This window comes from Anguilla anguilla, chromosome 10, assembly GCF_013347855.1.
Source record: "Anguilla anguilla isolate fAngAng1 chromosome 10, fAngAng1.pri, whole genome shotgun sequence".
Lineage (NCBI taxonomy): Eukaryota > Metazoa > Chordata > Actinopteri > Anguilliformes > Anguillidae > Anguilla > Anguilla anguilla.
In genome coordinates, this window is record NC_049210.1 from 20,417,404 (window position 1) to 20,444,411 (window position 27,008).

General features: G+C 47.2%; 2 protein-coding genes across 3 annotated transcripts in view; both read right to left on the reverse strand.

Annotated features, from left to right (window-relative positions):
• The window catches only part of cntrl (centriolin), a 49,372-nt gene extending 25,918 nt beyond the window's left edge, over positions 1–23,454 (reverse strand). Inside the window, exons 1-19 of one of the 2 annotated variants that reach the window (XM_035378770.1) lie at positions 23,334–23,454; positions 21,898–22,161; positions 21,603–21,733; positions 21,328–21,458; positions 20,803–20,944; positions 19,509–19,695; positions 18,112–18,305; positions 14,402–14,521; positions 14,033–14,216; positions 13,651–13,763; positions 12,814–13,008; positions 7,692–7,845; positions 6,197–6,417; positions 5,486–5,641; positions 5,102–5,236; positions 3,199–3,344; positions 2,612–2,819; positions 2,284–2,448; positions 1,985–2,164 (exon numbers count right to left, since the gene is read on the reverse strand). In XM_035378770.1, the coding sequence (XP_035234661.1) occupies positions 1,985–2,164; positions 2,284–2,448; positions 2,612–2,819; positions 3,199–3,344; positions 5,102–5,236; positions 5,486–5,641; positions 6,197–6,417; positions 7,692–7,845; positions 12,814–13,008; positions 13,651–13,763; positions 14,033–14,216; positions 14,402–14,521; positions 18,112–18,305; positions 19,509–19,695; positions 20,803–20,944; positions 21,328–21,458; positions 21,603–21,733; positions 21,898–22,126 (2,991 nt within the window). In that variant the 5' untranslated portion in view covers positions 22,127–22,161; positions 23,334–23,454. Of the gene's footprint in view, positions 1–1,984; positions 2,165–2,283; positions 2,449–2,611; positions 2,820–3,198; positions 3,345–5,101; positions 5,237–5,485; positions 5,642–6,196; positions 6,418–7,691; positions 7,846–12,813; positions 13,009–13,650; positions 13,764–14,032; positions 14,217–14,401; positions 14,522–18,111; positions 18,306–19,508; positions 19,696–20,802; positions 20,945–21,327; positions 21,459–21,602; positions 21,734–21,897; positions 22,162–23,173 lie in introns of both variants that reach the window. The other variant, XM_035378769.1, reaches the window with a different exon arrangement.
• Positions 23,455–23,668: 214 nt separating this feature from the next.
• Positions 23,669–27,008, reverse strand: part of LOC118206286 (complement C5-like) — a 34,723-nt gene continuing 31,383 nt past the window's right edge. Inside the window, exons 37-41 of the mRNA XM_035378771.1 lie at positions 26,525–26,611; positions 26,008–26,097; positions 25,711–25,794; positions 25,274–25,412; positions 23,669–24,005 (exon numbers count right to left, since the gene is read on the reverse strand). Of these exons, the coding sequence (XP_035234662.1) occupies positions 23,876–24,005; positions 25,274–25,412; positions 25,711–25,794; positions 26,008–26,097; positions 26,525–26,611 (530 nt within the window). The 3' untranslated portion in view covers positions 23,669–23,875. The remainder of the gene's footprint in view (positions 24,006–25,273; positions 25,413–25,710; positions 25,795–26,007; positions 26,098–26,524; positions 26,612–27,008) is intronic.

Consider the following 27,008-nt stretch of genomic DNA (forward strand, 5'->3'; position numbering starts at 1 on the left):
TCGTCAGGGTCAGCATGGGTGACCTCTATGGAAGGTGATTCGATGGACTCAACCACAGATGGTCTACTCTGTCTCCTCTGGTACCTCTCCAACTTCTGGGCACCATCAATGGTGTTTTTGTGTGCGAACATTGATGGAACATAATCTGGATGGCATGGGTCCACTGATGGCGCACCTAAAATAAAACAAGTGACAGAAAGAGTTAGTGTTGACAGTATTGTACCTTGCTGAGCATCATACATTCCTTGCATAATCCATAACTATTCTGGTTACATGCACATTCATGTATAAAAAATGCTAACACCTGAATTCTCGAATATTTTGCAAATCGGTCAACGGCAAGTATTTTATTTGAATTAATTTCAATCATTGTCCATTGAAATACATTGAGTTCTAACGCCTCACTCCTGTGATCAATAACTGCTTCCGTTTGGAATGAAAGACCAGCGATGTAAAATGTCAATTTCAACCTTATAAAGCCAACAAAATAATCAGCCAACTAACAAGGTATGTTAATGTTTGAATCTGTGGCACTTATTTTGCTGGCATTTTCATGTTGAAATTGACATTTTAAATCGCTGGACTTTTGAAATTGTTCCCGTCCAGATTTTTCTGTCCGGATTTGAACGAAAGTGCCAGACTATAATGTCAACGTTAGCTCTGTCTAACATATCGTGGCGGATAAGAATTAAATTAGCTAATATGCCACCACCTTCAACGCTACTTCACTGAATAGACGTTTTTGGGATTTTAAGTGGCACATGGTTAAAAACTTGTAATATTGTATTTGTCTGGTTGCATTGATTGTGTAGCCTCTATTGTTGCATCAGCAAAGCTAACACGCCTGGCGGACATCTGTACTGTACCTAGTGCACTCTTCTAGTTTATACAATGTTTCAACTGCCTGACGTGTTTACATTTTGGACAGGTGTGGACAGTGGGTAAATCTATCGCAGCACGTAAGTTTCGACACAAGCAATATCTTCTTAGTGCGGATTGTTTAAAAAACCACCGGTTTAAAACACTCCGCGCTATGATGGCATTATAAATAGATAAAGTGGGCGACTAACGAGCGTTTTTATGCATGGTAAGTTTGATCTAAATTAATTTACAGAATATAGCGTTTTTTCCCCCTAAATTGGTATTTCTCGATGTAATTGTACCGCCGTGTTAACACATTTCTACGGTTGCGGGTCAGGCACTCTTCAGGGTAAGAAGAAATTTTAGGATAGCGCTTCCGATATTGCTTGTGTCGAAAGTGCTCCGATGGAAACGGCGATATATTTCCACATCTGTCCAAAGTCAGGCAGTTTTCACGGTCGGGAAATTTTTTTATGACAACGTTCAGCTAGCTAGCTACAATCAATTTACTTAGCTCATTGATAACTATTGTTACTGGTCAGCTAGCTATTAGCTATCGCTTCTCATGAGTTAGTTACCTGAAACAAAGTGAGTGCTACAGATCCTTGAATTCTTGCCTGGCTGCCAAGCCTCTCTTCGGACAGCGGTGATCCATGCTCGCCGTCTCCCATCTTCTTTAGGAAACCGAAACATTTTTATTTTCGAAATGGCGTTTGTTCCTGAGGTCAGGTTACACCCCACAGCACAACAACTTGAGCCCCACGTCAGTCTGCTCATCAGCTTATCTTTCACTCCATTTCTAGTCGGTGCCATATCAGCCAGTAAACACAATCCCAATAATAAACAAACACAGACCGGAAGTTAACTTAGGGCCAAGCGCATAACCTTGGCAACGCGCGTGCCACTGATGAAACCGTCTATACGCAATCCCACACACACTTAGAGACCTGACATCATAGTTCTCTATACGCAATCCCACTCACACAGCCCCAGGCCTGACATCACAGTTCTTAACCCACAGTTCCACTCTCGCGCACATGCACACACCCCGCATGAGAGCACGTGGACGTATGACGTGACTAGCTGTATGTTGCTGTGTATGTGGGTTTTGGGGAGTCCCCACCTCAGCCCTCTCCTGGTTGATCTTGCGCACCGTGCCGTGCAGGGAGCGCAGCTGGTCTTTGGCTGCCGTCAGCTGCTGGGCGGCCATCTTGTCCGCTGTTGTCATGGAGCGCTTCATCTCTCGCACCTCGTCCTCCAGAGAGCGCAACTGCTGCCGGGTTCGAGATTCGTCCACCTTCGTCTGCAGGTATAACAGGCTGTTTTACTAACGAACACACACACACACACACACACACACACCCAGGGCTATAGATGCCGGTGTCAGTCTCCAAGGATGGTAGAGCACAGATGCCCTCTGACCTGGTCGGCTCTGTCCTCCAGCTCAGCCAGCAGGCGGTCTCTCTCCTCCTCTGCCTCATGCAGCTGCCGCTCAGTCAGGCTCTGCACTTCCTGCACCTCCCGGAGCTCCTCCCTCAGCCTCCGTAGCTCCGCCTCCATCTCACCCTCCCGCCTCTCTGCTGCCACCTGGTGGGAGGCAGCAAAAACGCCGTTAGCTTCAGACGCCCTCGCCCTCAGGAGCGGCAGAGCTGACGGGGGGGATGGAGGAAGCCGTCCGCCTGGGCTCCGGAAAGGCTGGCGTTAGCGCGCAGGCCCAGGATGGCGGACTCGCTGGGCGGGGCGGACTCACCCTGGCCTGGGCGGCGGAGTCGCAGGCCGCCCGGTGCTCCTCCTGGGCGCGGCGCAGTCTGTCCCGCAGGGCGGCGGCCTCCTGCGTGAGCCTGCCCTGCCTGCCGCGCGCCTCGTCCCGCTCTGCCTGCGCGCCCGACACCGCCCCGCGCAGCTCCCGCTGCAGCTGCGCCAGGCTGCCGCCCAGAGCGTCCCCCTCGCCGCGTGGCCTGCGCACCAGGGGGAGGCGCTGTGAGCGTTTCTGACAGGTCTAGTACAGAATTTATACAGACTGCCCTCAAACGTGCACGCACGTGCACACACACCCGCAGGCACATGCACACTCACACATGCACACACACACACACACACACTCGCACATGCACACACACACACACACACACACACACACACAGACATGCACACACACACACACACACACACACCCGCATGCACATGCACACTCGCACATGCACACACACACACACACATACACACTCACAGACATGCACACACACACACACACACACACGCAGACATGCACACACACACACACTGTTAAAACTATCCTGAACATTGGGGGCACACACACCCCTTTCTTATCCTCACCTGACCTCCCCCAGCCCGGAGGTGATGCTCCTCCTCAGGTCCTCCAGACGCTGGGTCACCTCCTGCGGGTTGAGCAAGCTGCCCCGGGCCTCCTCTAGCTCCCCCTGCAGGGCGCTCAGCTGCCCCCTCAACAAGCTGCGTTCCTCCTACAGGCACAGAGACACACTGATTGGGCCAGTACTACTACACACCCACACACACACACACTCATTGGACCAGTACTACTGCACACCCACACACACAGAGGCACACATAGGGCCAGTCTTACACACCCATACACACACACACACTGAGACACACACACACTCATAGGGCCAGTACTACTACACACCCACACACACAGGGCCAGTCTTACTCACCCACACACACACACACTCATAGGGCCAGTACTACTACACACCCACACACACAGGGCCAGTCTTACTCACCCACACACACACACACTCATAGGGCCAGTACTACTACACACCCACACACACAGAGGCACACACAGGGCCAGTCTTACACACCCACACACACACACACACTGAGACACACACACACTCATAGGGCCAGTACTACTACACATCCACACACACAGGGCCAGTCTTACACACCCACACACACACACACTCATAGGGCCAGTACTACTACACATCCACACACACAGGGCCAGTCTTACACACCCACACACACACACACTCATAGGGCCAGTACTACTACACATCCACACACACAGGGCCAGTCTTACACACCCACACACACACACACTCATAGGGCCAGTACTACTACACATCCACACACACAGGGCCAGTCTTACACACCCATACACACACACTCATAGGGTCAGCACTACTACACACCCACACACACACAGACACACACACACAACTAGTCATACGTACTCACACACAAAAAGACACACTCATTCAGCCAGTACTACTACACACCCACACACACAGAGGCACACACAGGGCCAGTCTTACACACCCATACACACACACACACTGAGACACACACACACTCATAGGGCCAGTACTACTACACATCCACACACACAGGGCCAGTCTTACACACCCATACACACACACACTCATAGGGCCAGTACTACTGCACACCCACACACACAGAGGCACACACAGGACCAGTCTTACACACCCATACACACACACACTCATAGGGCCAGTACTACTACACACCCACACACACAGATGCACACACAGGACCAGTCTTACACACCCATACACACACACACTCATAGGGCCAGTACTACTACACACCCACACACACAGATGCACACACAGGACCAGTCTTACACACCCATACACACACACACTCATAGGGCCAGTACTACTACACACCCACACACACAGAGGCACACATAGGGCCAGTCTTACACACCCATACACACACACACACTGAGACACACACACACTCATAGGGCCAGTACTACTACACATCCACACACACAGGGCCAGTCTTACACACCCACACACACACACACTCATAGGGCCAGTACTACTACACACCCACACACACTGAGACACACACACACAGGGTCAGTCCTACACAACCACACACAGAGACATACGCAGGGCCAGTCCTACACAACCACACACAAACACAAAAAGGGCTGCTACCACACAACCACACACAGAGAAGCACACATAACACTGCTACAAAATAAACACACTCAGCCAGACACACACAGGGCCGTTAGTAGACACAGCTGTAGGCTTTTTGCACATGGAGGAAGATCGGTGTGATGGTGTGAGGTATAGAGGGGGTTATGGGTCAAACCCACAGCATGTGAAGTTGGGGTGTGTGAATGTGTGTGTGTTCATGTGTGTGTATGTGTGTGTGTGTGTGTGAAAGTGTGCGTTTGTGCGCGCGCATGTGTGCGTGTTTGTATCGGGGCTCTGACCTGCAGGGTGTGGAGCTGCGCGAGCAGCCTCTGGTTCTCCTGCTGTCTTTCTGAGGCCAGCTGCACCTGCACCAGGGCGTTCTCCTTCGCCTGCCTCTCCTTGTCCAGCTCCGCCTGCACAGCTGAGCGTTCCATCTGAAACAAGTCAAACGCTGAGCTCCGCCCTCAAAAGGTCAGCTCCGCCCTCAAAAGGTCAACTCCGCCCTCAGATGGAGTGAAGATCACTAAACTACATTAACAGACGAGAACATCTGTTCCCCACTCAATCCTCAGACGTGGTTTTCTGGGGTCAGAAAGTGGCTCTATGAAACACACACACACACACACACACACTGCGGGGCTGACAGCGCGTGCCTGCGCTTGCCTGCGCTCTGCGGCGCATACCTGGCTGAGTCTGCGCAGTCTGCCCAGCTCTTCCCGCAGCTGACCGGCCTCTGTGTCGCGCTGCTGCAGCTGCGCCTCCAGCTCTGCCTCGTACGCGCTGACCTGGGTCTCAGCCTCACGCAGCCCGTCCAGCTCCCGCTCCAGCCTCGCCGCCTCCTGGGGGGGGGGGGGGGGGGAGAGATACAGAGAGAGAAAGAGAGAGAGGGAGGGAGAGAGAGAGGGGAGAGAGGGATGAGAGAGAGGGGGGAGAGAGGGGAGAGAGAGAGAGAGAGAGAGAGAGAGAGAGAGAGAGAGAGAGGGGGGGGGAGAAGAGAGAGGGCGAGGGAGAGATACGAGGAGACAGAGACAGAAAGAGAGGGGGAGGGAGAGAAGGGAGGGGGTGGAGACAGAGTGTGAGGGAGACGGAGGAGAAGTGAGAGAAAGAGAGAGAAAAGGATGAAGGGGGAGATAGATAGTGAGAAAAGAGAGGGAAGGAAGGAGGGCAAAAGGACAGGAGTGAGGGAACAAGAAACAGAGAGGGCTGAAAAATGACAATGACAGTTCCCAACAACTGACAAAAATTATTTCCATGAACCTGAACTGGACTCTTAATAAGAAATTAAAATAATTTTTATACAATTAGAAATCAAGGCCAAAAGCACTGCCTTAAATGGAAATGAACCAAAAACCATCATGCTCCATTCCGTGTGCTCCGCCCCTTTTCTGACTCACCTCACGGGCGCTCTCAGCGTCCATGGCAACGATCTCCAGCTGGCTGCGCTGCTCCTCGCTGTCCTGCAGGCGGCGCTGTAGAGCGTCCCTCTCTCTCTCCAGCCGGTGGCAGTCTGCCTGGGCGCGCCGGGCCTGACCTTTGACCCCCTGCAGGTACTCCTGCAGCCCGGCGATGATGCCCTCCAGGTCCCTCTTCAGCGCCTCGTTGGCCGCAATTTGACCTGAGGAGGAGATTTTAGTTTTCATGTAAAGGTACGCTAGAAACGTAACCCTTGTTTTGTCTTCATATCACACAACCAATGCCCACAGGGTCAGATATGACCCACCCATGCCGGACCCCCCGTGATAAAGCCTCTTCACTGAATTTTAAACCCTAAATCAATATTTTCACGCAAAAACAACCTGTCACTCATGTATAGATCGGTTAATAACTATTTTCTTCTCGTTCACTACTTCACAGTCCAGAGAGACTGCATTTCTTCAGTCTACACTGCTCATTTTTACAACACAACACATATCACAGCTTTTGAATTCATAACTAGACTCATAACACAATTACAATTATCCATTACATTACAGGCATTTAGCAGACACTCTTAACCAGAGCTTTACATAGCATTTACATTGCATCCATTTATACAGCTGGACATACACTGAAGCAATTAGGTTAAGCACCTTGCTGAAGGGTACTGAAAAGTAATTATATAGATTTGTTTTTTTATTTTAAGCAGTTTTCACAGCTGTTAAACTCAGGAAAATGGTCTTTGACCATGAGGACAACACAATCCTTAGGTACATTTGTGTTCACTATTTTCATAGAAATCCATGCTAGTGTCATTACACCACCTACCGTGCTACAACCTAGCAGAACAGAGCACGGACAAAGTAAGGTACTGTGCCTTTAAAGCACTGTGAGGTCACGCTAGTTAACTAGGCCTTCGACATCACACAGGCCTAAGACAATCATGTTTCCATGTTCCAGAGACGGGCATAGTGGCGCTTGCAGGAAGACAGGGTCATTTTTTACAAATCTGCTGTGCTGGCACAATGCACTTTTAACTTGGACCAACAACATCATGCTCGAGTTAATATTGCACTTAAGTGGCATTCAAAATTAATATGTCATTATTCTCATGCCGTTCAAAAGACGGTCCACAAAAATGTCCTTTATGAAGCAACAGCCTTCCGGTTCCCTAATTTATCAGTGTGACAAATTACTCTTTGTAAACAATGACATTTCATCTAATTCACATTATAAAATCTGTGTGAGCTGACTGGTTAATATTTAATGCGATCTGTTTCTCAGTGGGAAAACTTCAAAGGAGAAGCTGTCGGACAAAACAATTATAGGACACCTGCTCCAGTCAGGTGCCACACTGCACAGTGTTCTCTCCACCTTCACACCCTACCTCCCATTCACCCACTCCCTCTCTCCTTCTCTCGATCACACGTTCATTCCTCACTCATTCTCTCCACCTCTCCCTCCCTCCCTCACCATCAGTCAGCTGCTGCTCCAGGTCCTTGATCTCCTCCGTCTCCTTGGCGATGCGGGTGAGCATGTCATCCAGCCTGGCCTCCAGCTCTCGGCACTTCCTGCTCATGATGTCCAGCTGCTGGGTCTTACTGGACACCTGAGCTCTCACATGGGCCTGGGTGGGCGAGAGAGAAGGGTTTCGGGGCAGGGTTTGGGCAGAAACGCAACCAGTTAGTCATAGCCGCTTCACGTATCTGAGCCAACTCCAGTCACAAGGTTTACAATTTAGGTCAGTGTTGTTTATTTGTCGCTGGTGCTAATAGCAAAAATTGTCCACATGAATTTTAGCGGGGCTCCACAATGCAGCTGAGCTTTGTATCCGCACAGAGCCTGGAGGCAGAGCAAGCAAGCATGACATGTGTACACAGAGCCTGGAGTCGGAGCGGCCGAGCACGGCACCCACACAAGAGCTGACACCGGACTGCATGTGAAGTATCCCACCAACGCTACGCCTGTTTCGGCTAATCTAACTGACTGCTTATGAAACAGACTGCTACGCTATATGACTATCAAAATGAAAAGATACTACACCAGGGGAAGGCAACCCTGGTCCTGGAGTGGCAGAGATGGTCCTTATTCGTGCTCCATTCATTTAAATGAATCAGGTTGAATTCATTAGTGACGATGTTCCGGAGGTATTCAGCATTTCACCATTCAGAATAATCAGTCTCATACTTTTAATCAACCGTCAAACTCTTGTAATCAAGCTCCGGTGGAACAAAATCCATAAATGTCATGGCCACTCCGGGACCAGGGTTACAAACAGCTGCACCGTACAACTGATGAGAGTCCAACTCCACCTGGACATTTAAAACCATCCGAAGCCTCACTTCCTGTGAGCGCCTGGATTAGACCCAAACCTCAGTGAATGGACAATGGCTGCTTGCTGTCCTCAAGCAATCCATCCATACGAGGCTCCACCCACACGTGCCCTCTGGCTTCAGTGAGGATTACATTCTGATTACCACATGAACCTAACCACGCCTGACCACTCCAGACCAGGTCTAAACTAAACTGAAGATACCAATCGACCACACAGAGCCTAAACTGCAGTTTTCAGTTCTTGGGCAGACTGAGCACATGCTACAAATAAATACATTCATTACAAAGTGTCTTCATATGACAGTCCTAAGGCTTTCTGAAACCCTTTAGAGCAGGGGTTCCTAAACTTGGTCCAGGGGCCCCCCTGGTGTATGCTGGTTTTCGTTCCAATCAGTCGCAATCCCAGAATTTTAACAAGCTTTTATGTTTTCTTAATGAGGTACTTCTATGTTTAGAGGGATTATTTACCCTCTTAAGCCACATTGTGTCAGAAATTGCTACAGTATGCATGCCATAAATAATAAAATTCCCATGTTGCAAACAATTGCATAAAAGAGGTAAAACTTCAAATTAAAGACTGAGGTGAATCAAAAGGCTCCTAACTGGTGAAAGTGTGAACACCTGGCCACTAAAACTAACCATCTGGTAGACAATGAAGAATTCAAAGACAAAGCAAATGAAAATGAGTCAAACCTGCATTGTCTTAATAAGTTTAAAGACAAAATTATGAAAGAAATTAAACATGTATTCAACAACCTAATTAGAAGCCTACTGATTTACCTCTGTCTTTCAGTTGATCAAAAATCTACCTCTTTTTATATTATATATTTAATTGTTTGCAATGTAGCACAATATCAACACAGGAATTCTATTCAGTGTGAAATGCAAAGCTATTTCAGACAGAATATGGCTGAAGAGAGTAAATAATCTGTCTAAACAGGAAAAGCAATCATGTTAAATGTTAAAATGACTGAATTGCGATTGTGGTTAAACGAAAACCAGAATACACAAGGGGGCCCCAGGACAGAGTTTGGGAATCACTGCTATAAAGATTTGCTGTGCAGTGCTGAGTGACATATATCTGATTATCAGAGACAGCCATTTTATCAGTCGAGCCCTGTGCTGCTCGAGACACTGCAGGGATGCACAGGAATGTGCGCTCTAATGGTGACATCACCCCCCTCAGCCAGGGCACGTTGCCAACGGCTACACCCCCCCTCACCCAGGAATACCTCCCCACCCAGAATGTCATTTCAACACCACTCTCGACAGCAATACTGAAAATCACCTTAAAACATGACTCAAGTGTGACCAGTGTCTAAACGTGACCTAAGTATCGCTCACAATAATTTGGTTGTTTTGTAGAATCTGACCTCCTGGGTCAGGGTCTGCTTTTGTGCAACACAGACCAAACAAAAAATGGGACATTATTCGCAGGTGTGAGGTTGCATGATTTTTTTTCTTCAGTGAAACTAAAAGGGCCTAAACAGAAGCAGATGTCATTCGATGCCTGGCCAAAAAATCATCAGGTCAGGGACCAGAATCCCACCCATAGCTACTCACAGCATGACAAAACAGACAAAAGTCTGTTTAAAGCACAAGTTATGTGTTTATGTGTTAGAACTTCTTAAAAGATGTTTAAACTTCCCTCAAAAGATACATTACATTTATCCCAGCTCAAGTTCTTTTCCTTCCTTCTTTAAGTTAAAGAAACACTGTGAACAAACACAGCGAAAAACATGCCAACATTAGGGGAAGAAAACGCTGCAACACTTCAACAACTTCACAGATTTAAGTTTTGGTCAAGTTCTGCTTTCTTCTCAATCATTCTACGGACCTCTCAAAATCGTCTCCTCAAAAGTCACACGTAAGTTCTGTCCGAACACCATCCCCTCCCAAATACCCCCCGCCCATGCCCCAGATCAGGGTACTCACAAAATCAGATAAGAGGACCCTTGTACGTGCATCGCCTCATTCTCCCAGCCCGTTTCCCGCAGTCTCAGAACTTAGAGCCGGGCCACGTTCTCTAAAGCAGACATGGTGCCTCCTCTATGGTCTTTTCCTCCCTCCCTCACACACACACACACACACACACACGCACACGCAAGAAGGCGCTCGGCTTCAGGGTGTGAGCGGCTCAAAGTTGCTTTCTGCCTCCCTCAAACTTCACCCGCTCCCTCCCCGATCGCCCTCTCCCTCTCCCCTCTCCCTTCGGCTCCTCGTTCTTTGAATCACAACACAGGAAGCAGTCCTTTCAGCCAATGAGAGCGCGTCCCCCCCAGCAGGAGGGGGGGGGCGGAGAAAATGGGAGGTTCTCCCACCCGCCGTCGAGACAATGGCCCCAGGCATGTGCGAACGAGGCAGGACTCTAACCCCGCCCAGAAAAGAGATTCCCCCGGAGGAGGACGGTCAGCAGTTCTTAAAGCCGCAGTGCCTCCTTTAATCGCCCGTTGCCCTGGGTTTCGCTTCCTGAGCAATCCCCAATGCTCAGAATCTAATCCATCCCTGAGAGATCTGGGCTTCAGCTTGTGTGTGCACTCCAGCACTATAGCAACATCCCCTTCTAGACATTAGTTCTTCTAAGCCTACTTGTTTGTTCTGAAGTTCTTGTTGGTTGCAGAGTAAATATAAGTGTATCTAAGTACTACATCCTACATCATGAAGATGTATTTTTGTTCCTAAGAAACAAACATTTTTGGAGCAGAATTGCAAATGTTATGCCTACAAGAGCATGTTTAAAATGCTGAAACAAGAGGAACAACTTTTTTCCCACACGTAAGGCATGTGTTTGGGGGCCGTAAACATTCATCAGGTTTTAAAATAAGTTTGCCTCAGTCCCAAAAGATCTTAAAAAAAACTTTAAGAGAAAGAAAACCAACAAACTAGATAAACTGACTGAAAAGAGTTTCGCTAGCCAACATCTCACCTGCATTAACACTGGAACCGCATGAACAATTTTATTTTTCCTAACACCTCTATCCCAGAGGAAAGAAGCTATTAAAAAGTGACAAAACAAGGCGTGATCCATGACAGCTTTATAAGCTGAAGAGCTGTTGTGAAATATTACGGCTCCAACTGAGTCTCACACATCCACCAATGTTTGCCTTCAGCGTTAAATTTATGGCAATACACATTGAGTGTTCTCAACAGGATCATGCAAATCAGTTTAATGTAAAGCAGTCTGTGGGAGGGTCTGTGGGCTCCAATGGACCTGTACTCACTTGGGAAGGGACCGGTGGAAATCCCAAAGCAAGGTGACAATAATCAAATCACATAGCTGGGAGAGGGCATGTGCTTAGGCCTGGGGTTCGGTGGGTGCCTCACCTCAGTTGGGTCGGCGCAGCGCCCCCTTAAGGCTATCGAAGTGGAAACGCTGCACCCAAAATGTCACCTGAGGATATCTGTCAGTGGAAGCTGGTAGATGCAAATTCGGGAGAGACCGATATCCACCGGTGGCTAGAAAGTTCTTGGCAGGCCAAAAATAATGCTTTCAGGCCAAGATACAGGACATGAGTTAAGGTTTTGGCTATAGGACAATTTCAAGTGTGCAGAGGCCTAGGATTCACAAAGAGCAGAGTAATTAACAGCGACATTAATTACGAACTAAATCCAGAAAAAAATGTGCTGTGAGAACCAGGCGTGTTGCTAGCGTGCTGCAGGGAGGCATGCTTTTGGTGTGCAGGAGCTTGGTGGCGGAAGCAGTAGCAACAATAGGGCCTATGTTACTGGTGTGCTGGCAGGAGCAGCAGTAGTAACAGAGGAAGCTGCCCTGTAGGCCGAAGCACAGCAGCAGCAGCGCCAGGAAGCACGCAACCGCCGTGTTGTCGGAAGCAGTAACAGTAGATGTACACTGGCGATGCATGTCCTCTCATACTTCCAGGCCAGACAATAATAAATGATCTGCTTATTTACAGTGTTCAATGGCTCATGAATATTGAAGAGAATGCAGCTTGTGAATTGTATTCATTTTTTGATTTGAAGTTTTTAAATAATTCTCAACGTAACCGAGTTACTGATTTCATATTATGTTCAAATGATATGATATTTGAGGATATTTGTCCATACCTAGTTTATACACACTTCGATAAATCAATTGATACCAACTGAAGCCATGCTGCAGGCCTGAGGGAACAATAAGCAGTAACGGTAACCGCGTTACCTCATTACCGGAATCGCGTAACTGCCAATGGAATCAGGCGCTGTCACGAGCCCGCTGAAACTAGGCGGAAGTATGAAGAGCACGAGGAGGCGCGGTACTGACGTGTCGCGGGTCGCCGGGGTCCAGGCCGTCCAGCGCGTCCTGCAGCTGCTCCAGCTCGCCCCGCGCGCGACTCATCTGGTCCCTGCTCCTGTCCAGCTGCGCCTCCAGAGCCTGCGCCTCCCCCCGCGCCTCCTGCAGCAGGCTCATCTTCCCGCGCAGCTGCTGTCTCAGCTGCTCCTTCTCCGCCTCCGTGATCTGCGCACACCCGGGAGCGTTAGCGGCGCCGCGCTCGCCAGCCAGCGACCCCAGCCCCCTGGGTTCACATCCAGGAAGCGCACTTCCAGGCCTGAATTATTCTGCAGCTCCACAGATCAAATATTTGACTAATCAAACTCAGAGTTTTTTTTCCTTACAGATGTATGACACGGCAGTTGTGTAAGTGTAGACTCACCACTGGAGATGTATGTCCTCTCATACTTCCAGGCCAGACAATAATAAATGATCTGCTTATTTACAGTGTTCAATGGCTCATGAATATTGAAGAGAATGCAGCTTGTGAATTGTATTCATTTTTTGATTAAGTTTCTAAATAATTCTCAACGCAACTGAGTTACTGATTTCATATTATGTTCAAATGATATGATATTTGAGGATATTTGTCCGTACCTAGTTTATACACACTTCGATAAATCAATTGACACCAATTGAAATCAACAGAAAACTGAAGTCATTTTCAGGACTTTTCAATGAACTTTCCGAGCAGACGGTGCAGTTCTGAAAGGTCACATGGTCTGCTTCAAGCCCCAGCAAAGACCTTCCGGTTCCCTGATGAGGACCGGACCGAGCCTACCGCACGGCCGAGGCGACCGGCGCGAGCGAATCTGGGCGGGCTCTCACTCGCTTCTGGGAAACGGCGTCCTCCAGCTGCCGGAGCTCTGCGCTGGCCCTGAGGATCTGCTGCTCGGCGCTCTCGATCTCCCGCCGCAGCTGTCCGAGGCGCTCCTCGGCTGCTGACAGAAGCGCAAACGCAGGCACTTCAGCGAATGAGGGGGAAACGCGGGCGGCCCGCCGCTTTGGGAATTCGGCTCGCTGCGTTTCCGTGAAACGCGCAGGCGAAAGGTCATGACCTTGCCATCATTCTGAGGTCAACAATACTGGACACAGACAGATTTTTTTGCTTTTACAGTTAGAGCGAACATGCGCTGCGTATGTTGGCAAGGGATAGTATGCCTGCCCTGTGATGACCTTGCCCTACTCGTGCAGCCCTGCCCCCTTTTACCTTGAACCTGGGCGTGGCCGTAGCCCGGGGGGTCGGTCGAACCCCCGCTCGGAGGAGCATCTGTGTCCGTGTGACCCAGCTGCCCGTCTGGCGCTATGGCCTCCGGTACGAACGGGTTCCTCTTTTGACGAGCCTTTCCAATATAGGGGCTCTCCACCGGTAATCCTCCCTCCAGCTCATACTCCTGAGGAGAAGAAGGAATGGAAGGGGTGAGGTTCCTCAGATAGGGGGTAATGAAGGGTGATCAAATTCTTTCATTTACAAAGCACCCGGAGGAGACAGGCCGGACTTATAGGGTGGGTCAGTAAAAATATAGCTGAGGGTCTCTGATGCTGTAACTAATACAGCCTGTTCGTTGCGATGGATCACCTGATCTGGGTAGTAGGGTAGTGGCTCAAACTTGGCGTCTATCTTGTGGAAGGCCAGCTCCTGCTCCAGCTCATACTGCTTCTGACAGGCTCGGGTCAGCTCCATCGTCTTCTGCTTCAGCTGTCCAAAGAGGAGAGGCTTCAGTGACCGCCCTCGCTCACACAACAGCACTCAGCTTCAGAGCGCCCTCACTCACACAACAGCACTCAGCTTCAGAGCGCCCTCACTCACACAACAGCACTCAGCTTCAGAGCGCCCTCGCTCACACAACAGCACTCAGCTTCAGAGCACCATCATTTATGCCACAGCACTCAGCTTCAGAGCGCCCTCACTCACACAACAGCACTCAGCTTCAGAGTGCCCTCGCTCACACAACAGCACTCAGCTTCAGAGTGCCCTCACTCACACAACAGCACTCAGCTTCAGAGCGCCCTCGCTCACACAACAGCACTCAGCTTCAGAGCACCATCACTCACGCCACAGCACTCAGCTTCAGAGTGCCCTCACTCAGACAACAGCACTCAGCTTCAGAGTGCCCTCGCTCACACAACAGCACACAGCTTCAGAGTGCCCTCACTCACACAACAGCACTCAGCTTCAGTGCCTTCGCTCACACAACAGCACTCAGCTTCAGAGTGCCCTCACTCACACAACGGCACTCAGCTTCAGAGTGCCCTCACACACACCACAGCACTCAGCTTCAGAGTGCCCTCACTCACACAACAGCTCTCAGCTTCAGAGCGCCCTCGCTCACACAACAGCACTCAGCTTCAGAGCACCATCACTCACGCCACAGCACTCAGCTTCAGAGCGCCCTCACTCAGACAACAGCACTCAGCTTCAGAGTGCCCTCGCTCACACAACAGCACACAGCTTCAGAGTGCCCTCACTCACACAACAGCACTCAGCTTCAGTGCCTTCGCTCAAACAACAGCACTCAGCTTCAGAGTGCCCTCACTCACACAACAGCACTCAGCTTCAGTGCCTTCGCTCAAACAACAGCACTCAGCTTCAGAGTGCCCTCACTCACACAACAGCACTCAGCTTCAGAGTGCCCTCACAGACACCACAGCACTCAGCTTCAGAGTGCCCTCACTGATACAACAGCACTCAGCTTCAGTGCCCTCACTCACACAACAGCACTCATCTTCAGAGTGCCCTCACTCACACAACAGCACTCAGCTTCAGAGTGCCCTCACTCACACAACAACATTCAGCTTCAGAGAGCCCTTGCTCACACAACAGCACTCAGCTTCAGAGAGCCCTCGCACACAAAACAGCACTCAGCTTCAGAGCGCCCTCACTCACACAACAGCACTCAGCTTCAGAGCGCCCTCACTCACACAACAGCACTCAGCTTCAGAGTGCCCTCACTCACACAACAGCACTCAGCTTCAAAGCGCCCTCGCACACACAACAGCACTCAGCTTCAGAGCGCCCTCACTCACACAACAACACTCAGCTTGAGTGAGAGCCCTTGGTCACACAACAGCACTCAGCTTCAGTGAGAGCCCTCGCTCACACAACAGCACACAGCTTCAGAGTGCCCTCGCTCACACAACAGCACTCAGCTTCAGAGAGCCCTCGCTCACACAACAACACTCAGCTTCAAAGCGCCCTCACTCATGTCACAGCACTCAGCTTCAGAGACCCCTCGCTCACACAACAACACTCAGCTTCAAAGCGCCCTCGCACACAAAACAGCACTCAGCTTCAGAGTGCCCTCACTCACACAACAGCATACAGCTTCAGAGAGCCCTCGCTCACACAACAGCACTCAGCTTCAGTGAGAGCCCTTGGTCACACAACAGCACTCAGCTTCAGTGAGAGCCCTTGGTCACACAACAACACTGTTTCAGAGAGCTTCCTCACATATGTTACTAAGCTTCAGAGAGGGCACTTAGCCACACGATCACACTCATGCAACTGCCCTCACTAATGCACATCCATGCTCCGCTTCAGAGACTTCCCTCACTCACATAACTGAACAGAGCTTCAGAGACTGCTGAAGCAGACAACACACAAACACTTGACCTCAGAGCTTCAGAGGGAGCACCACAGCACACAGGACATCACAGCAGTCTCTACTCTGAACTGGTAGGAGCGTGTTTCATATACTGTATGCACCAAATACGCAGTTGGAATGAGACTTACTCTCCCTAACTGTGATACAGCATATACCAACTAAAGGCAGCCCTTACTGCTTAGGTAGTCTCCCTTTTGAATGCTTGGCTCCTGATGTTGAATTCCTTATATATGTACGTATATGGATGCCAGATAAAGAAAATCATCTGTCTTGTTTATTGGAACATCTCAGCATGCTAACAATTTTATCGGAGGAAACCACAAAAAAAGGCAGACATGCAAGGGAGAGCATGCTCACACACAAACAGGGGTCCATACCATCAGACAGCCATTTTAATGGAACACCTGAAAGCAGAGGAGGGTTACGTGTATTTAACAGGGACGCAAACACCACAGGGACACGGGTTTAAGACCCACTGGTTTCTGTGGGATACCTTCCAGACGGCATCCAGAACAGGATCAGGACGCGCGGGCTGAGACCACAGTGCGGGAGCAGAAGAGAAGAGACCGGAGAGAAAATGAGAAATAAAAGACTTGCATGCAAAGAATTCAGATGAAATGGGATAAATCAGAAAAAATGGAAGAAAGATGGACAGCAAAGCTTTACTTCCAACCACAACCCTGCTTTCACAAACATTGCCAACACTGGCAAAAAAATTTCAGAGATATGCATGCATGATGAGCGATATCATATTACTAGCAATGTTACTGTGGAACTCAATACTACCTGCAGCAGGGAGGACAGAGCTGCTGTATAAGGAATTACTAGTGAGCAGGAAAGCAACTACAGGGAAAGGAGAGTAAAGAATAGGAGTAATGGAGAGGAGACCATAGAGGAAGGGTTGGGAAAGGACAGATAAAGGAAAGAGGGGGGGATTGGGAGAGAAAAGTCATAAGAGGAAGTACGATGTCCTGGTTAGAGGTCACAGAATAGGGTTCTGATTTACCCTAAATCACATTATGTCACAAATGGCCATGGATGCCACAAAGAGTAAAAGTCCCATATTCACATTCCTGGACTTTCAGATTGACTAATGATCTAATGTTATGCAATCTGCTAGATGAAAAATGATTCATTATAATGAGATTACATTTGAATTGAATAAATTATAGTCTGACAGGCCAAATAGGTGGGGACCGAATAACTGCAAGCGTAGATGTCTGGTCACTGAAACTAGACCTTTTGTGGAAAATGAAATGAGTTCAAAGACAAAAGAAATTCCAAGGATCCAGCTCAGCACCATGCTGATAAGTTCAAGAGAAAAAAAAAAATTTTAGACAACCATAATTGACCATGACAGTAACTGCAACAAAGACAAGCATACACGAGGTCCCTCGGGAACAAGTAGGAGAATCTGATTTACAGTGTACTGTTAAGAAAAATATTGTCTATAATGAAACACAACCACATTAAAATCCTCTGTATGTTCTTTGTCATGACAAATGAGACATGCAAGGACATTCGCGCCATGTAAGCAGATGTAAGTGTATTTGTGAATGCAAAGGGGTGCGTGTTTAATGTGTGAGTGTGCATTCGTACGCAGACTGAGTTGCCCCCTAACCAGTTAGCCACACATGTCTGTGTATACGTCTGAATTCAAGTTTGAATTGACTATCTGCCCCACCAGCTGGTTCTTGGTCTCCAGCTCTCTCTCCAGCTCAGCCTGACATTGCTTCTGTTCCTGGCACTGGAGCTTCAGGCTTTGGTTGAGCGCCCCCTGCTGCTCCAGCTCCTGCAGTGCGATGGACTGCTCCTCCCGTAGGCTCTCCACCTCTCCTCGCCGTGCCTCCAGGTCCTGCTCCAGCCGCTCCACCTCCTCTGTAGACACCACATGAAGGGGTTGAATGTCTGACCAAACCATGCACCCGAGACTTCAAACTCGAGTATGTACGCGTGGGTCTGTGTGCATGCATGTGTGTGTTGTGCAAGCTGTGCCCATGTGTAAGCGCTATGTGTGTTAAAGCTTTACCCATATGTAAGTGCTGTGTGTGTTAGAGCTGTGCCCATATGTAAGTGCTGTGTGTGTTGAAGCTGTACCCATATGTAAGTGTTGTGTGTGTTAGAGCTGTACCCATATGTAAGTGCTGTGTGTGTTAGAGCTTTACCCATGTGTAAGTGCTGTGTGCATTAGAGCTGTACACATGTGTAAGTGCTGTGTGTGTTGGAGCTGTACCCATGTGTAAGTGCTGTGTGTGTTGGAGCTGTACCCATATGTAAGTGCTGTGTGTGTTGGAGCTGTACCCATGTGTAAGTGCTGTGCGTGTTAGAGCTGTACCCATGTGTAAGTGCTGTGTGTGTTGGAGCTGTACCCATATGTAAGTGCTGTGTGTGTTAGAGCTGTACCCATGTGTAAGTGCTGTGTGTGTTGGAGCTGTACCCATATGTAAGTGCTGTGTGTGTTAGAGCTGTACCCATGTGTAAGTGCTGTGCGTGTTAGAGCTGTACCCATGTGTAAGTGCTGTGCGTGTTACAGCTGTGCCCATGTGTAAGTGCTGTGTGTTAGAGCTGTCCCCATGTGTAAGTGCTGTGTGTGTTAGAGCTGTCCCCATGTGTAAGTGCTTTGCATGTTAGAGCTGTACCCATGTGTAAGTGCTGTGTGTTAGAGCTTTACCCATGTGTAAGTGCTGTGTGTGTTAGAGCTGTACCCATGTGTAAGTGCTGTGTGTGTTAGAGCTATCCCCATGTGTAAGTGCTGTGTGTTAGAGCTGTCCCCATGTGTAAGTGCTGTGCGTGTTAAGAGCTGTCCCCATGTGTAAGTGCTGTGTGTTGGAGCTGTACCCATGTGTAAGTGCTGTGTGTGTTAGAGCTGTCCCCATGTGTAAGTGCTTTGCATGTTAGAGCTGTACCCATGTGTAAGTGCTGTGCGTGTTAGAGTTTTGCCCATGTGTAAGTGCTGTGTGTTAAAGCTGTACCCGTGACTAAGTTCTTTGTATGCACAGAGTGTGTTAGAGGAGTTTAAGTGTAAACTTGGTGTGTTACAGGTGCATCCATGCGCAAGCCCAGCGCGTGACAGAGCCGCACCCATATGGAAGCGCTGGTAGGCCAGCTCCCGCTCCTGCTGGGTGATGACCTGCCCATCTAGCCTCTCGAGCGTCCTCAGATGAAAGACCAGGAAGAGGCGGTAGTGGGGAAGGTTGAACACCGGGTTCTCCATCAGCAGTAACTCCGTCAGGTTCTTCAGTGGCTTCAGCTTCAACAGCTCGTGTAGCTGTAGGACCAGAAGAGAGGGCGCTAACGGATCAGTAATGTCTGAACAGAAGAGCTCATCCACAGAGGTTTATCCTCATTTCATTTACAGGCAGGGAATCCAATGACAATTCGAAGCCTAGTTATAACTGAGAATATGGCAACTTCATCATTAATTCAGGAGAGCACAGATAACATGAATGTCCTCTGAAGTGAATGCTGCCAGCCACCAAATTAAACCTGTGCCTCAGTTTTTGTGGATTTGTTATTTGCAATTTTGACGATTCATGTCCATTGTAGACCACTAAGAAATACAGCTAATATGATTCCGAAAACTTCAAAAAGTGTCACATTTGTTTGTCTATCCCATGTCTGACAGCTTGTTTCTCTAGGGAAACAAAACCTTTTTCAGAACTGCCAGAAAGGTTTTGCCATTTCTGTTTTGAGGGTGAGGGATTGTTCCGTTATTTTTCCCGGCGTATGACACCTGATTGTGTTATGTGTTATTCCAAAGTCTGTAAAGTTTGCTGTTCATACTATAAATAAAAAGTGAAAGGGGCGCTCAAGCAAGACAAAAAATTCTGTCTCACAGGCTGTCTTGCAGCCTTTGTTCCTGTAGCTGTGCGTTTTATATTTTATCACACAAGTTGTGTTTTAGAACAGCTTCATGGGTATATATTCTTTCAGATTACTTCCTGGTGCTTGGTTGATTGTTTCCACAATGAAAAGATGAAGACATTAATATCAGATGAAGATCTAATGCTGAGGCAAACATCTTGGAAGGGCAGACCTAGTACGTAAGTAAGTTGCCACCAAATGGTGTAATTGACCTTTCTGTCACCACGAGTACAAGTAAACGCTCAAGCTCAGTGCTAACAATATAATCCACAACAACTATTTCATGTACAACACAAAATAAAAAACACGAATAAAAGTTTTATCAATAAAATAGTCTAGCTAGCTACCAAAGCTAGTGAGCAATGCAATTGTGCCACTCTTTTCAGTCCTTGCAATGTTATCTAGGCCAAATTTTGATTTGGTATCTTTTCTGAATGTGTCCCTGCAAATTAGGAGGAATGGGTACATGGGTAAATAGCAGAATGTCAGTCAAACATGAAATAGAGCTCACCGAGCAGATGTTGTTACCCTGCAGGTTAAGCGTGTTCAGGGATCGCAGTCTCTTAGCCAGCCACAGAGGAAGGTGCTCGATGTTGTTTCCAGCGAGATTCAAGAGCTGAAGGCTTCCCATGTGCTCCAGGCCCTCAATTTTTCTGCAGGGGTGAAATGAAGAACAGCTTTTACACCTCAGTTTCACTGCAGGCGTAAAGACAACAATGGCTTTTCCATACGGTAATTCATGTTAGATGACCCAAACGTTAACACTTTACAAAAATTACATTTCTACAAATGAACATCGCTACTTATGGGTGCCGGGTTGTTACCAGGTCTGGTTGTGAAACAAATGGCTTTTACCGAACAGTGTTGTTGGACAGGCGAGAAGTTAGTGGACTTACTTGCAGGAGTGGGGAGTTATCAGATTGTGCAGTAGGAGGAGATTTGTCTTATTCTGTAGTGGGATAGGTGGGGTACTACAGGTTTCTCTACAGGGACAGGGGAGATATCACTCCCGATTGTGGGACGGGTGGGGCGTTACCGGATTCTGTTGTGGGACAGGTGGAGTTCTCGAAGTCTGTGAAGCTTTTCCAGCTTCTCGATTTTCTCGATGAGGTTGTGATTGAGGTTGAGGACCTGCAACCGTTCACACTTCTCCAGGTTCTCGATAAACTGCAACAAAAAAACATGAACAGAACCCAAAATGTGCCACTTCAGCTGATCTCCAGGTCAGAGAGCACTGAGGATTAAAAGCTCTTCATTGTGTCAGAGTGGAAACACACATAAGCTACAGTTCTGGTTTGCTGAAGTTCTCACCTTGAATTTCTTGCTGCCACTCTTTGCCAGTGACAAGTTGAGGGACCGTACAAAAGCCAGGCTGTCCTGCTTGGACACCCTCTTAATCAGGTCCTCTGTGATGTAGCGAACACCTGGACTTCTCCTTTCATCTGAAAATGAACAAAGGACGAATGTAATTATGAGCTAAATGGCTCAGTTTCTTTCAAATTGTGTCACATCCAAAGCATTCCGTTTCATCAGACTTTAACGGCAGTGTGTAGAGTCCTGTGAGTCCCGTTAGTGAGCGGGCTGGATTGTGAGAGCGTCTCTGTACCATTTTCGCTGCGGGGTTCTCCGTCTGCACCATCTTGGCTTTCCTCCTCCGTCATACTCAGCTGAAGACTGCTCCCCAAGCCGGGCCGAGAGGCTGCGGAACGCAGGCCATGGGAGGGGGATGGAGTCCTGCTACGGGGGTTGGAGAGCGATGAACCAGGGCCCAGCATGCTAGGGTCTGATCGTGTTCCTCCCCAGGGCGTCACTCTCGGTGATGCAGCCTTCTTCATCTATGAAGCTGCAAACACTCTAAGTCCTATGGCTTCTAATAATTTGCCATGGACGAAAATGAAATAATAATAATGAATTTTGATATTTCCAAGGTGTTTATGTGTGTGTAGCCCATATAAAAAGGGCTGTAATTCCTCAAAGTGTCCTCAAATTAAAACCGACAGTCTGCACTTTAACCTCACATTCATTATTTTATTTAAAATCCAATATGCTCGAGTACAGCGCCAAAACAACAAACATTGTGTTACTGTCACTTTTGCATGTAACTGTATATAGCTATATTATACATCCTATATATGGACCCCAGAACTTGGGGAAGCATAGACTGTTATCAGGTAGCTGGCTAACGTTAGTGATAAAAAAATAACAACAAAAAAAACCAACTTCTGCATGGAATTACCTCTGTAACCTAACCTGAAGGTAGCCAAGTCAGACTTGATTGCTGCTCTGCCAGTGTAAGCTAGCTAACTTTAGGTTAGCTATCAATATATTTATTCAGCTACAACAATATGATGATAATGTTAGTTAAATACCTCACCATATTTAAAATAACCTGCATTGTCAAAACACAGGGCTCGCATACAAGTTAGCTAGCTTCAGCTTGGCTATAAATACCTCGTCAAGTCGGCTAGATAGCTAACATAAAGCATACTAAATTATCGACAAACGTTAATGTTCACTGAAGATGGCCAAGCAGCGAGGGTCAAGCTAAACTTTACAGAACCTAATTGTGAGTGAGTGCACTTTTCGTCAGCATTACATTTAACCGTTACTTAGTTATTAATAACATATAGGTTAATCTGTACTAACTATGACAGGTGGTCCAGCGACTGTAACGTGCTTGGTCTTACGTGCAAATTATTTAGGTGACTAGCTCATGCATAGCTAGTTAGATTGTTCATTACATTCGCTGATTGGATTCGATTAGCTCGGCAACTAAGCCACCACCCTTTCCAGATCTTTTAGCAAAATAAACTAACCGTACAAGACAGTTTAACAAAATGAAGCCGTGTACTTAGTGATGGAGACTGATATTTGATACTTACAGATCGGTCGTTAAGGACTGAACGACCCTCAGAGGGTGTAAGGGAATTTGATTAACAGAGTTTCCATAGCAACCCTACAGCTAGCTGCTCATTCAAGAAGTCGTCCCAGACTCGATGTTTTAAAAAATCTGGCGGCACTTTAGGAAGTGTGCTATATTACCTGATGCATGCCATCTGACATCATTGCGATATATGTTTTGTAAACGAAGGGATGTAGGATCAAATAAAAAACGGGAAGTTGCAAATGACAACACTGCAAGATCATGTTTGCTTCCGTTCTTGGGGGGTCCACTGTTAATCACGTGACTTACGCCAGCGTATCAATGCTCACTGTCTTGCCTTTCGAAAACTGAAATTCCCGCCCACAGTGTTAAATCGGCGGCAGACCGACTGCCTCCTAGCTAATATTAATGTGATAAAAGATAAATACCGCACATTTCTCTGGTCTACGACACAGAATACAGAAGTAAGCTAACAATAATAATTAGTCAGGCATGGTATTCATATGACGTTTATTTATTATATTCAATACTTTTCCATTTGTACAGACAACACAGCCATTCCTCAATGTTTCCTGTCATCTGGATTTAGGCTTACTCTACAAGAATAGTCATAAAAAGCTATTTGTCATCGGTGCAACTCCAAATCATTCATTTTATACAATAAGACATTTAATCCGCTCTATACATGGATTGTCAACAGTCAACAGCCATCTATCAGAAAGTTTAATACAAACTCCTCCAGGATTGCCACAAAGTCCTCACAGGGGCTTCCTTTGCATTCTTGAGGCCATTTCTCCACCCAGGTCTGTGAGTCCAGCGGGTACTTGTACCTTAAAAAACAAAGCTACAATCAGATGCATCAAACAACATACTCTGCATTTCATTTGAAGCACTTATTTTTTGAAACGTTTCTGTTCTTTTACAATTTCACTAAGAGACATGAATATTTTGGGTAAATGCAATGAGTCATTAGGAATGGCAATGATGCGTTCAGTTTTTACATGCCTACTACTGAACCCCAAGAGACAGCCCAACCTGGTGAAATTGATTTCAGGTGAGCATAGGGTTATGTTTCAGGGAGACATCCAGGAGGCAATTTGCAAAATGGCAAATCTTTCAGCAGCTCCAATGAAACAAACATGCTCCACAACAGCTAATTATTTTTGGGAGATTGTGCATGCTTTGCCAGAGAGCAGGAGTATTAAATAGAGCAGACTGGACTTTTCAGCAACCAGACAGCAGTGATTATGTGACCAACGCCAGGAATAAATAAAAAAGCAAACCACTGACCCAATACTTTATCCACAGGTAGGGCCTACACTCTCCTGTTTCCAGTTGCTATTTATGAGTTTCTCCTTTGTGAATAAGCCATGTTACAGACTGTCAAACCCGGACCAAAAATAATAATGGATTGTGAACATATCACATTTTAATGCTCATTTAAAAAAAAAAAAAAAAAAAAAAACAGTTACAAAACAATACAAATCTGAGGGGGTTGGTTCTCTCAACCGAGAACAGATGTAAATATCACAGCCATTCTTCATCACTGATCCCATTTACAGGTGCTCATATTAAGGCCTCCCATTATGGTAGATCTAGACTATAATGTGAAGCGTGAGGCCAATGAACAAGAGAAGCTGTGCCCGTTAAGAATGTAAATGATTATTATTATTTATGCTGAATGAATAAAGCGACCTTGAGCAACAAATACTCACATTTTCATTCCATCAGGCTTAGAAAGCAAGAAGATTAAAATATATATTTAATATAGTGAATATAGTTCACTAATCATCAGTGATTAAGTCCCAGGTCCCAGTCCTCAGCAAAACAGAAAGAATATATTGCTGTTATATTCATGTTTCATAAATTTCATTACTGCAGACGCGATGTCATGTTTAGATAAAAGGATGTAAATTTGCCTGCAGCTGGTGTTCATAGAAACCACTGCATTGAATTGAGTGATAGTTCTTCAGAAAAAAAAATCATTTTGATACAGAAAAAAAGCTGGGGACCCCAGGTTTCGGAAGCGTGTTCTTTGCGGTAATAGTGCCAGCTGTGTTAGGAGGGGCAAGACGTGACGGTAGGGCGACACACTCACTTATAGCTCCGCTGCATTTCTATCTGCATGACCTCTGACCCCATGATTAGGTACTGACTCCCCTGAAGCAGGTCCACATCAGTGCACGTTGCCTTCTTCACAAATGTGACTTCAGTGCTCCTCTTAACATCCTCAGTATCTGCCAGATGCAAATACATTCACATGTTATTGCAGTCTATGCTGATCCATCCATCCAACCATTATCTATACCTACTTATTCCGGGTCACGGTCGCAGGAGGTGCTGGAGCCTATCCCAGGAATATACCCTGGACAGTTCAGTACACTCCGATCACACACAAATCTATTTCTTGCCAGTAACGTGTGTGTGGGTGCTGTGCTGTTGTATTTGCACTTTTAAAAAATGTGAAAAGTTAGGCACGTTTTAGGATGAGCTGCTTTGGAGATAAATAACACCACATACAATTTCATTCCTTACCCTTTTTATAGACCTCCTCTATTTCTGCTGTGTAGCTCACAAAATCTCCCTCTTCCACAAAGGACTTGATTTTTACCTTAAAGGCTTAGAAAAGACATCAGACAGTTAGTTCAGTCTGTCTCATCTGTAGTCAGGCCTACCTGATCTGCTAAAAAATTGAATCATGTAAAACTCGAACAATATAGGGACAAATTAAAGCTCAGTTAAGAACAGTAGACTGCAGCCAAGTTTTTATTTTACTTTGTAATTTGTAGAACCGAGAATGTGTCACTGGTTTTTTATATATAGTTTGCTTACCGTATTTTATGTGGTCTTGGCAAACAGCCTTCAGTCGTTCGTCAGCTGTAATTCTGAGGTCCATGGGTGATTTGAAGCTGCTGCACTCCGCTGTAGATGGGTAGCCACACAGAGAAAGCTAAAACCAATCTAATTTTACTTGCTGTTATTTGTTATTTTGTGGTTGTACAATATTGTTTGTTTGTAATATTATTAACCTAATGTTTTGGATAGCACAGTATGCATTTTATTATGTCAAACATTTACATTTTAAATTGAAAGAGAGAGCAGTCACATACAGAAGATACTGAGAACCCATTTAGAGATGCACAAAATGTAACCTCTACATAACAAAATGTAATTTCTTTAAACTGTGAGATGGCCTAATGCTGTGTTTCAAACTGAGATATTCAATTGGAATGCTGAAAAAATTGAATTGTGCATTTTGGTATCAGCCTCCAAACCTATTCCCTTGTTGTAGCTTCTCTCTTCCCCCTTTGCTTCCATCCCCAAACTGGCTTCAGGTGTGCAGACTTACCTGCCATGCACTGGCACTCCGCCCCCTCACAGAGCCGAAGCAGCCTGCGCTCCCCATGTGGGTAGTAAAGCTTGAAGCACTGGCTCTCTGAAGGAACCCAGAGGGGTAACAGTGTCAACAGCGGGCACCCAGCACTAAACTTCCAAATACAAATGTGCTGTAGACCGGGCCAGCTCTAGGCATTGGTGACAAATGCAACCGCCTGGAGGATTGCCAACTATTGGGTGGGTTGCCAAAGGAAGGAGGGGAAAAAATGCTTTGCATCATGGTAGTTGGTGGTGCCTCCCCCTTCCCCCTACCAACTCCCTCGGTTCATAATCGCATCAACACCCGCCCCCTCCCCAGTTGGCAATCTGTTGGGCGGCAGAAACGCTAGAGCTGTACTTTGCTGTTGACTAAGACAGGAGTGCGAGTGTCAAACTCCATTCCTGGAAGTGTCCGCGGGTTTTTGGCGTGTTTCAGCATATACACAGCACGTGTGTTG